This window comes from Manis javanica, chromosome 2 (assembly GCF_040802235.1).
Source record: "Manis javanica isolate MJ-LG chromosome 2, MJ_LKY, whole genome shotgun sequence".
Classification (NCBI taxonomy): domain Eukaryota; kingdom Metazoa; phylum Chordata; class Mammalia; order Pholidota; family Manidae; genus Manis; species Manis javanica.
This window is the reverse complement of record NC_133157.1, coordinates 196,466,357-196,479,481: the sequence shown is the minus strand read 5'-3', so window position 1 is coordinate 196,479,481 and position 13,125 is coordinate 196,466,357. Positions and strand designations below refer to the sequence as shown.

The window sequence follows — 13,125 nt, the reverse complement described above, 5'->3', positions numbered from 1 at the left end:
TATTGAGAGGAATATAAACTGATGTTTCTATAGATTTTACAAATATTACAGAGTTTAAAAAAAGTTTAAAGATGCTAAAGAAGTAAGACTGATTCAAAGCCAGATAGACATAACTGGTATAATTTCTAGGATATTAACTAATAGTCACCTTTTTCCAATTTTTATAGTAGTAATTCTATTATTTTGAAAATGTATTAGAGAATCATGTATTGAAGTTAGGAAGCAACAAAAGACCACTGATTTACTCCCTTTGACATTGCAGGCTAATGTTTAATGGAATCTGATAATATTTGTCTAAGATAGTATCATTTGCTAGATTGATAGGCCTTCTTCCATTGCTTGATTAGTTCCATTTTCAAGAAGCATATTCTGCCCCTAAGTGTTCTTTCATCACTGATTCATTTATCACACTTTTCTTCTTGATGTGTTCACTTTAGAATCTTTCAAATATCAATGGAAATGTTTTGGCTATTCTGCAAGTCTGGTGTTTTCATTATTATGGAAAAAGGTTAATATCCTAGGTAGTCCCAGACTAAACAGATAAATCAAAACATTGATGTTACAGTATGAAAGGATCCAATGAACTCAGGAAAGCAAAATTATGTATCAAAAGCAAAGGAATGGATGTTTTGGATATACTGAATGGTCTGAACTGCAGTTTGAAATCTAAAGGCAGTCTACAACATGATGATGGAGCAGTATGATTGATATACTTTAGAAAATTTGGCTTGGACAATCTCATATTTTATCTTAGACCTAATATATATATATGTATACATATATCTCTGAAATTATTCAAACTAGAGTAAAAATGAAATGTCAAATAACAAGTTTAACTCAATGAAAAATCAACTCCAGTTTGAATATTTATTTTCCCCATTCACTATATTTTACATAGGTTTTCAAGGACTCCTATTATAGTGTTTATTATACATGTTTATAAATTGTTTATGACCACTTTTACCATTAGATTTTAAAGCATAAAGTTTGAAACACTGTCACAAAATTTTCATAAAAACTTAATGCCCAGAATAAGTGTTTAGTACCCAGCCCATGCTCGATGAATTTTATTGACTTGAACTATTGACTTCACTGCAAATTGTTTTTGCCTGAATAATTATTTCAGTTGATTATTGTAATTTAGTGCAGACACAGGTTTTTAGAATGAAAAATTTTGTTGGTTGAAAAAGATGCTGGGAGGATGCTTTTGTTATAGAGAATAAGGAAGTACAAGTGATAAGAAATAAAGATAAAGCAAGACAGGGCATTTTCTACTTCTGGCTCTGGTAATCTGTATTAGACCAATCTATCAAAAACAATTATAAAAAATAGATAAAACCAAAAACAAATCAAGCAAAAAAAAAGAAGTACTAGTTACTAGAATTAAATTACAATAAACATTGGAGCAAATTTTTCAGCTAAAAGAAAATAAACCTAGACAAAAGGACTTAAATGATGAAAAGAATAAACATATAGGTGAAATTACATAAGTGTTGTGTGATTAAGACAATAATAGTGTTTATTGGGTGTTTATAATAAATTTATAATTGAAGTCTACAAACAATACCACAAACATCAGGGGATGAGGATAGAGTTATAATTCTCTAGTGTCCTTACTTTGTTCAGGAAGTGGTAAGAGTACTAATTTATAATTTACCCTAATAATCAAGATGTACATTTTACTCTCTAGGGTTACCTTTAACAGAGTATGAAACTAACTATAAAGAAAAAATTCAATTAAAATGTCCATTTGATTAATATAAAACAAGGCAAAAAAGGCAAGTAGAAAGGAACAAATAACAGATGGAACAAACAGAAAACACATATGTAAATAATTATAGTACGTTTAGATAGATTAAATACTGCAATTTAAAAGTAAGGACTGTCACATGGGCTAAAAAAATCTAAATGCTACTTAAAAGAAATCCATCTTGACTACAATATTTTAATAATTATATATAGAGGCTCTAACTTAATAACTGAATGCATCTATACTAATATCACATAAAATAGCCTTTATGACATGACCACTGATGGATCTAAATTAAGTCATGCCATAATGGTATAGAAGTAAGTTCACCGGGACCATATAACAATTTTAACTGTGTTTATCTAATAATTTACTATTCAAATGTACAATACAAAAACTAAAATAGAAGGGACAAATGCACATCATGGAGATTTTTAATAGCTACTTAGCAACAGATTAAGAAAACAGAAAAAGAGCTATTAGTAAGAGTAATAAATATTTCATCAATGCAATTAAAAAATGTGACCCAATTGGCAAACATTCACCCAGCAAATGAAGAATACTCATTCTTTACAAATCTACAGGGGAAATTAACCAGTATCAGGTTATATTTTCTCCCTTAAGAGAGGCAGACACCTCAGTGTTAACATCTGTGTGAATTCTGAAATAAAAATTGCCTTCCTACTCTGAGAATAAAATAATTTAGTGTGCTTTTATTAATAACAACCTCAACTGGAGCCATGGAATTATATTTCATAGACATCCATTTGCTAGCATATTTGATGCATTTGAACAATAGGCATTTTTCATTCTCTGACACATTGGTAATGGGATTTTTAAGCATGTTTATCTAAATCTATATGTTCTAATTCAAGGACAATGAGATAGTTAAATTCAATGAGACAGTAATGAAACTTCATAGCTAAAAATAATAATTTCAGTAGTAAATAAGAGGAAGAGGGAAAGGGGATACAGGAGCTAACATGTAATATTCACTGCTTAAAATACTGTTCAAAGAGATTTGCAGTTGTTAACTTGTTGAAACTGTAAAATAAGTACTCTTATTATCCCATTTTGTAGATGAAGAAGCTGAGATTCCTACATAATAAGGTTAAATAATTTGTACAAAAGGAGTGCTAGATTGTAATCAGGATGTCTGCCTTCAGAATCTGCTTGTTATTGAAAAACTGTTATATCCAAGGAAACTATGAATTAGAATTCAAAGTTTAATTAAAGAGACAAATATAGACAAGAAAGCCTCAACTAATAACTTCACATTTTAGAGAATACATAATAAAATGCAGTCATCTTTTAAAGAAACGAAACCAGGCGCAAATTTTAAAAAGAGCTTTTCAATAACTATTTCAAATGTCCTTATTACTAGTGTTATTAATTTGGATAGACATGATCCAAATCAAAACAATGTATCAATGGGTGCCAATCACATAATTTAAAATAAGTATATATATATAAAATATTTTATTATGGTTAAAAGCATTTTAATGATGTTTGTTACATCTATTGTTCTTTCTTGCTTCATATAGAAAGCAGTTTTTTAATATCTCTCAATAAATTTGAAGGTATGTCATATATCATATAGTCCAGCACCCCCAGTAAAACAGTAAAATAAAGTATATGTGGAAAAATAAAATGATAATCAGAGTTTTAGAGAAAAAGAGAGAGAAAATTTCATAGAGAGATCCTTACTGTTTTTAATATCTTAAGCTTGATGTTGAAGGATCTGAAATTTTGTCTCAGCAGAAATAAAGGAAATTAATTTTCATCTAAGGAAAACAGTATGTTAGAAAGAAATGCAGGTAGGATAGTTTAATACTTATTTCAAAAGAAGAGTAAATTATGTAGCCAAAGCATGGGTTTCAATGCCATTAGTGAGGAATTTTTGAGAGATAATTCTAAAAATATAATTTGAATTACATGCCAATGACTTTACTTGGATTTTTCCAAAGGTCTACTCTGTTTTAGATGATGTCTCCAGTGACGTATAAAAAGGATTGTGAAAAGAAATGACTGAAGATAAGGAAATGCATCCCCAGTAAGCAGTTTCTGTAACAGAGATGGATGTTTCTTGGGGAACAATTGGGGATTGTTCTTTGCATCAATACTTGTGGAATGGCACAGTGTTGGGCAGAGGGAGAAGTTGAGCTGTTATTCCATCCCAGTAAAGAGCCCTGCCAATCCCACAGAAACCATGGAGCAAGAATACCACTTTAGATTGCTCTGAGTTTGATAAATTATTTCAGGCTTTTATATACTAACATTGATCAAGTTATTGGCTGTTGGCTGGCCTGGAAGATACCTGACTTTGGACTAAGCAGTTTCAACATTGGCTATCTCCACGGAGTACTGACAGCTGAGAGCAATGCCCCAGCTGCTTTCCAAGCAGCTGTGAGAATAGCCCTTTACCCCTGAATAAGGACCTGGCATCCCAGCATCCACCACAAAAGTACATGACAAAACAATTCCAAATGAGACTGTTTGAGGAACTGATGTCATCCTAGTCATAGATCAAACAAATGAGTAAATGAATAGGAGGTTGTGAAAATCACAGATTAGCCAAAGAGTTATGAGAAGAACACTATACATATTCTAGAAGTTTCAGAATGTCAACAATGTCAAAGCCTGTGTGAAAAGATAAAAGCTAGACTGAAGTGGGAGGCTCATGAATGCGAAGTGAAAGATCGGAGGCAATCAGTTCAAATTACTCTACTGAAAAGTTTATCAGAAAAAGAAATAGGTAACTATAATAATTACCAAGTATTTAGCTTGTATACAAGAAGCTTAACATGGTGCCTCACATATAGCAAGTTCTTCCGTTGATTTTTTTTAAAGTAACTTGAAAGAAAAAGACTTTAGGTTATAAATGACACATATAACATTAATTCAAGGTATATTCAAGTATATTCAACATACGTTATTTTGGATTAAATAAGGATAGGAGGAAATACCGAGGTGATTACCTGGAAAATTTCTAATAGTTAAATTTTGCAATCAGGTTTACAAGCATTGAATATTTGTATTTTAGTATCATTATTTGTGCATATATCGTGTTTCCATACATAGTGATTATAGTCTGAAAGGAAATTCTACAGATAATGAATGCATAGATATAAACTTAGAAATAAGAAGTATCCTCATTCAAAAACAGTGGAAGAGCTGTGTGAATAGACCATGACATAGAAAAATTTTGTGATAAAGGGGAACAAATTTTAGTTATGACCTAAATGTGTTTATATGTGTGTTTGCCTCTCCCACTGGACACTGAATTTATCAAAGAAAATAATGCTGTTGCCAATGGCTCCAAATGAATTTAATAAATAGTTTAAGAGAAAATACGTTAAAGAAAGGATGTTCTGGACCTGAATAGACATTTTTCCAAACAACACATACAGGGGGCAAACAGGCATATGAAAGTATGCTCAACATCACTACCCATTAGGGAAATGCAAATCAAAACCACAATGAAATATCACCTTGTTGTTAGGCAGCTGCATCTGGGGAGGTCTCTGTACACTAGGTTAAACCTCAACCTGTACCGGGGAGGGTTCTTGACTCTGCTAGGGAAAGAATTCTAGAGCAGGTTGGACAAATGTAGGTAAGGAAGGAATTCATTAAAGCAAGAATAGCAGGGAATTGCAGCAGAGATCAAGAAAGAGCAGAGGGAGGAAAGGGAAGTGGATTGAACTCTTGCTGAGCATAAGGCATATTTCTTGCTAATTCCTAAAACCAGGGTCACCTGGCATCTACTGTCCACTTGAAACATGGCATAGGGAACTAATTCCGTACCATCTTAGAATTTGGGAGAGCTACAGAGCACTGGATGGAGTGAGATTATGTTCTGGGAACTCCCCACAGGCAAAACAAGGGGGTTTTCAGGAGGCTCCTAAAGAGCATGATTGTACGGCTGCAGTCCTGTCTGGGTCACCCAGGTGACGGAAACTTGCAGGCCCAAACCAGAGATATCAGTAACTCCTCCCTACTTCTCTGAAGTAGGACAGAGTGAAGACTTGTGCTTAAGTCTAGAAAATAGAAGGAAATGGCAAAGTAAAGATTCTTACTACTGGAAGAATGCAGAGATAAAACACAGTAAGTTGAGAAGTAGAAGTCTTAGGGCAAAAAGTACACACTTGAAGAAAGGGGAGTGTGGGCATCCTCACAGATAAAGCACATTGAAGGGTTTAGGATTCTTTTTTAAGGCTTTCAAGAATAGGGCAAAGGGAGGTGAGTGGTGGTGGGGCAATGTGTGTAGGCTTGACATGTGGTCTCATGATGTCTCTCTTTGATGAGACACATTATGTCACCATCCACAGTCAGGCCTCTAGATGATTCTGTAAGAAACTTAACACAAAGAATTTATTGATCCTGTTCTTCTCCAAGATAGTAGTTACCCTAAAGCACTGGGAACATATCATTTAGGACTGCTCACCCTGCCTTAACATAGGTTGTTGGCTGTTTACTAAAGATTATGGTATTTATATTAATTATAAGCAGGAAAAATTGAGCATGATGCTTGCCCTATGTCCCTGCTCTGTGTCATCCACACACCTGTCAGAATGGCTATTATCAAAAAGACAAGAAATAAGTGTTGGTGAGGAAGTGGAGAAAATGGAAGCTTTGTACACTGTTGCAAGAATGTAAAATGGTGCAGCCACTATGTAAAACAGTATTGCACTTTCTCAAAATAGAAATACCATACAATTTAGCAATCCTGCTACTGCGTATTTATCCAAAAGAAGTGAAATCAGAATCCCAAGGAGATACTTGTACTCTTACATTCTCTGCATTATTCATGATAGCCAAGAAGTGGAAACAATCTGAATGTCCACTGAAGGGCAAATGAATAAATAACATATTTTCATTTTGCATATATGTGATATATATAACAGAAATCAGCATTAAAAGGAAATCCTCTCATATACTTCAACATGGATGACCTTGACATTATGCTCAATGAAGTAAGCAAGTCACAGAAAAACAAATACTGCATGATTCTACTTACATGAAGTATCTAAAATAGTCAAATTCATAGAAGTAGGAAGTAGAATGGTGGTTTCCAGGGGCTAGGGATATGGGAAAATTAGGAGTTATTGTTCAATGGGTATAGTTATTAATACTGTGAACTTCAAAATTAGTAAGAGGAGATAGACTTCATATTACAGGCTGTTTACCACAAGAAAAAAGGTTACTTGCTACTATTAAGTTCATTCACAAGTCTTTATCACACAAGTGTTGTATGTCAATAAAATTGTGAATTCTTCACAATAAGGTCATCTCAACATGATTGGGCACAAAATGCAACTGCAGTAGATATACAAGTGTGAAAAAAAGTGAAAAGTACACAAATGTGAATGTTGGTCTATCAAGTAACTTGATCGGGACAAAAGAAAACAAATTTAAATTATCATTAAAAATCTGGTACAAATAGCCATTGTATTGTTCTGTACTGTGTAAGAAAGGTAAAATACGAACATGAAAGAAAAAAAAGAGAAAACATTAAAAAATCTATATTGTTAACCAGTTTCTTGTTGAAAGTGTGACCCAACTGTAAATTTTAGTTATTTTTCAAGTATAAATTGTCTTTTATTTTAAGTGGAAAGTTAAGGTGTAAAAATACAACATAAAGTGCTGAGAAACTGTTAAAGACTGAACCTATGGTAAGTAGCAATGCCAGTTTTTGAGACCAGTTTTCCATTAACACATACTGAATTACCTAGATTCAGTTTTGCTTCCATGTGCCCCCACAGCAAATTGTGCTTATTCCAATCAGAGCATTTATCATAACATTATAATTATATAATTATATATATATATGTGTGTGTGTATATATACATATATAAAACAATCTATGTTTCCCTGCTGACTCATTTTGTAGTTTGTCAGTTCCACGAAGAGAGGCTAGGATAATGTCCTTTTAATCATGCTATCCCTGAGGCATGTGTGATGAATAGTTGAAGAAATATGAGAGAAACATTATCAAAGGAAATGAGAGAAAAAGAGATGAAGCCTCACATGTACTATAAAGAACAAATAGGAGTTGTGAATTTATGAGTGCAATGAACTATAAAGCATAGGCAAAGTTTCATTTTGAAATGTGTATGGTATGTTAAAGGAAAATATGGATTACAAATGAATAATCAGAAACCTAAGCAATTGTATTCTAAGAGAGAAGCAAGAAAGGTAAGGCATCCTTTAAAAAAATATATGAAGGGTATGGAGAGGAAATTCATAAAGGAATAATTATGAATGAACAAGAAGCATATAATAAGATATATTTAATCGCAAGAGTAATTAGAGAAATGCAAAATAAAATAATAAGACAATTTTTGCTTTGCAAAAAACCCAATGTTTCTAAAATTGGAGTTGGAGTTGGAAAACATTTCATAACCTGATGACTGCAGCAGAAAATTTCACATTTACTGAGGATAATTATTAGGTATTTAATATTAAAATCCAGCACTCCCATTTCTGAAATTCCATCTGAAGGATGTCTTTCACAAGCACAAGAGGATATACATCAAAGTTGCCCTTTACACAACTGAAAGCACAAAGAATGAAGCTATCAATAGGAAATATGTTAAATAAATTATGGGACAGGCATGTCATATGTTAGATAGCTATGTATTCTTTAAAAAAGAATGTAATACAAGTATACATGGGATCCAGAAGAGTATCAGTGATATTGTACAAGAATAAACAAAAAGATTCAGAAAAATATGCACGGTATGACTGATTGACTCTATTTGTAAAATATATGTATAATGCTCAGAAATATGCATATATCTGCATATGCTCAGAAATGGCTGATATTGTGATGCATAAATAAATGAGGGGAGATTTTGCTTTTTTTATAAAACTCTACTTCTGGTTTTTTGGGGGCTGAAAATTAACTTCCTGTTAGAAAATGTACTTTATTATTATGAATAATGTGATGTTTAATCAAAGTTGGCTGTAAAATAAAATGAGAAACACAGATAAGAATAGGCATAAATCCTAATTTGCTTTGAGGAAAAAAAAAAGGAAAGGAACTGAAATGCATGAATTAGCAGGCTCTTGAAGAATTAGTGGACAAAGCTGAGCATGTTATTTTAGGACATATGTCCTTTTCTAAAATCATCAGGGTTACGGGGCTTGAGAATATATAAAACAGCACAAAGATCAGATGGTAGCTGAAGGGATTCATGCCTACATTTAGTTATGAAGTTCAAATTGGAAGCTGTTCAGGCAGAAAACTAATAGAAATGGGTGATAGCTAATTAACCTAAGGCTTCAAAGTAATTGCTCGGCAAGAAGCAATTTAAAAGGGACCTTTCTTTTTTTTTATTTTTTAAAATCATAAAATGGCCTATTTGACTTGTGGTCCATGAGCAAAAGTGCATGTACACATACAAATATCAATATTTTTAAACATTTCTAACTTATCTAACTTCTTGGTAAATTTTTAAAGGGCAAAAATATCACAAGAACTCTGCTGCATATCACATACTGAACATCCCAGGCTTAGGACTTTGCCATATCCAGAGATAACTGGAGCGGATTCCTGCAGTAAATATGACTAGGGGGATAGGATTATACTGGTTAATTCAGCCTCAGGCCCCTGCCTCACCCCTAGAGTCAGTAGAGTCAGTTACTCTAAACCTACAGATGTTTGGTAGAGAAATGCCCACCCCACGCCCCAGCAAAAGCAAGTTGCCCTTGTGAAAAGAGTGTGGATAGAATGTACAACATCTCATATCAGCCACCACTTTGGGTAGTATGGCATTCTGTTCCCCAAATTAGTTTGGTATCTCTGACTTACAGCTTCATGCATGTAAACTTCATGTACGACTCACACCTTGAAATGACCTTTAGGTGAAGAGTTCTCATTATCAGCATTTCTGAAACCATGGTTGAAAATATAACAAATACACAGATTATTTATTCACTTATTATTATTATTATTATTATTATTATTATTACTACTATTATTATTATTATTATTTTATGCCTGAACCATTTATCCCTCTGCTAGAATCAAGGTGGAACAGATTTTCCTAAGGCATATTGGCTACATGGTAGAGATATAGATACATGCTTCACAAAAAAAATATAGAGTGCAATATTTAAGACACAGAATGCATACTAAAATTATTAAATTTTCAATGTTTATGAATGCCCACAATTAGATTGGAAACTACTTCAGGGAAGATAACATGCCTAGGGTTGTGTTTGCTAAATCATGTGATGGATAATGAATCAGATGTGTTGAGGATTTTATTTCATCAAGAGACTTATAATTAGTATCCACAAGATATATGATAAATGATAAGTCTTCTAGTGTTTTGTTAGTTATGGTTTACTTTAAAAAAGAAATGTAATCTCCTAACTCTTAAATTGTCAATTACAAAATCATTGTAACACGGTTTTAGGAAAACAAAAGGGTTTTTAAAAATAATATATGGCTTTTGGATTGTTCTTGTTTTATTTAATATTAATTTAGTTTGTTTTTCTTTTGTTGCAGGATTTATTTACACATGTGGTGGAACATTAAAAGGACTTAATGGCACTATAGAAAGCCCTGGTTTTCCATATGGATATCCAAATGGTGCAAACTGTACATGGGTAATAATAGCAGAAGAACGAAATAGGATACAAATTGTTTTTCAGTCATTTGCTCTAGAAGAAGAATACGACTACCTATCCTTATATGATGGACATCCTCATCCTACAAACTTTAGGACAAGGTTAGTGCATTTTCAATGGAAGAATGGAGGGAAAATATTTTGTGGATAAAAGTAGTTTATTTTACAAAGGTTGCTTAACTTTTGCAATTATAATAAAGTTGCATTCACCATATAATTATTATTAATTTGGAAATATATCAACCCATGAACAAATCAGATCAGTATCTATGACTTCATAATACCAGTGCATTAATACTATCTCTAAAAAAGTGAATATAAATTGAATTGTGATCTATTTGAGGTGGTTAAAAGTATTTTGTTTTTTTTTTTTAATATTTATTTCAAAGCTTCATTTTTTATGGGGATAACTTTTGGTAAAGTGAGAGGATACCATGTAATGTGTCATTCAGTGGTATGTACCCAATTTTAATATACAACATAATGTGAAAATACTTAAAAAATAATATTTATATGATGGTAGAATAATTTTGTATAATGTGTATGGTTTATAAAGTATAAATATCTGAGCAGACTTACATCCTGTTCATTCAAATGAAATTTATTTTCAAGCTAGTTGGTAAAACAGATGAAAATTAGCTGGTACCTTCTTCCTTTTACACTACTGAAGTCTTTAAATGTCTATTCATTTCAAAAATGTACAGTGTGGCTGGCATGTCTAACACTGTTATTTCATCATCATTACCAATTATTAAAAACTAGATGTCTTTTGTTAATAACATAGCACCAAGTCAAGATGAAAACAGACAACACTGTGTGTGTGTGTGTTGGTGCTCGTCTGTACCTTATGGGTGCATGTGTTGGTGTGAGTATCTGCCTTCACCTTGTACACATCAAATCACATTGCAGAGAAAGGAAGATAATTAGACTTTTAAATCAGCTAAAATGATGTTCGATAAAAGTGAAAGGACAAACATGTTTGTATATTTTCTTTATAGCAGTGCATACTGTACAATTGGTATAAATATAAAAATAGAAATAAGGTTCTCTTAATGTTATCTGGCAGTTTCTAACCAGCAGTTCACTGATAGTGTGCTTTGTACAAGCATCTATTCTCTCTATATCCCTTTGAAAATGAGAAAATGCATTTCTATTTTAACCCTACTCTTTTCTTTTACACAATAGTGCTCTCTGAGAAGTTAAAAGGCTTTGTCTAATGGGAAAAACTTTTTTGTTGTTATTTTTATTATTTCTTTCCTAAAAGGTAAATAGGGAATAATAGCACTTAATTTAAAGAAATTTTAAGGATTACGATGTAATGAATGCTCAATAAATCTAACCCTGAGTATTTAAGTCCCCTGTATCTGACACTGCTAAATATTTTATATTCATCATATTATTAACTTCTCTCCTACTCAAACAATGTGAGAAGACCCTATTATTATTATCATTTTATAACTGGGAAAATGAGGCCTTTATTGTTTACCCAAAGTTAATATTGTTGAAGTAGCAAGAGGTTGGGATTATCACTGCATTGTCTCAGTTCAGAGCTTAGCTTATAAAGGAAAAATAAAAAACAAAACAAAAACAAAAAATAGACATGTTTAATAATAATATATAATTCATAATTAAAAATATTTCCATGGTATATGTATTAATTTATGAATTAGTCTGTTTTTCTTTCATAAAATTTAATTAGTAAGATAAGTAATAAAAACAAGTATTTTTAAACCTGTATAACATATAAAGACATAAACACAAAGATAAATTATAAATATATTCTTGGTATTTGTTTTATGGACTCTTCGAATATGGACACTCCATAGTATTTTGCTCACTGTGGATCTGTACTGCATTATTGGTCTTTATGATTAAAGAAATATTATTGCTAATGTTAAGAATTATCTTAATTAGGAAGACTTGGGGTGGGAGGGAATCCAATGCATAACCTCCAGCACCTTCTAGATGGTTTATATACCAAGTCTGCTGTTTGACTAGAAGTTAAAACTGTTGTTTGCAGTTTGATTCATTTTTGTATCTCTCTCCTTCACTCACTGTTTTCTTGCTTTTTGTTTCTCTCACATTTTCACTTAATACATGTCCTTATGGTATGTCTGCTGTTCTCTATCCTTCGGAAATTGATATTTACGTTTAGTTATGTTCCAGCTCCCATAGATGTTTTTAATATCTTGCTATACTTGCTTTGCAATTTCAGAAAAGATGGTTTGTAGGTCTTGTCATTCTTGCTTTTATAAACAGTGGGGCATATTGTCTGTGATTAACAAAATTTCATACATTTAAACTATTCTCTAAAACTCTAATTTTTGATCACCTTGGGGGTTTTCCTTTTTGATTTATTGAATAAAGAACAATATTGGTGGCTGAGTGTGATACTTGGCAGTGACATGCCATTAGAGAATTCCTTTATAGTTCTACATTTAGCTTTGAATAGTTGTTGGTGCATTTAAAATAAATTTGCTCTATTTGATGCATAAAAGGAATTCTAAGCTGTATTTACTCTTTTATGCTAATTCATTTCCTCAATAAGAAAAGTGTGCCAAATGGTAAAAAGAAAAAAAAACCTTAATCATATGAGACACATTCATACATTTAGGATCATTCTATATATGCTATTTTATGTTCATATTTAATCTTCCCATATTAGAATGCACATATTTCAAATGTATGAGAAATTTTGTCACCATCAATTTATTGGATAGTTGTATTTAATCATCCTAT

General features: G+C 32.1%; 1 protein-coding gene across 5 annotated transcripts in view; it reads left to right on the top strand.

Annotated features, from left to right (window-relative positions):
* Positions 1 to 13,125, top strand: part of CSMD3 (CUB and Sushi multiple domains 3) — a 1,174,595-nt gene that overhangs the window by 138,028 nt on the left and 1,023,442 nt on the right. For all 5 annotated transcript variants that reach the window (XM_073229983.1, XM_073229982.1, XM_073229981.1 and 2 more), the window contains exon 2: positions 10,266 to 10,488. In XM_073229983.1, the coding sequence (XP_073086084.1) occupies positions 10,266 to 10,488 (223 nt within the window). The remainder of the gene's footprint in view (positions 1 to 10,265; positions 10,489 to 13,125) is intronic.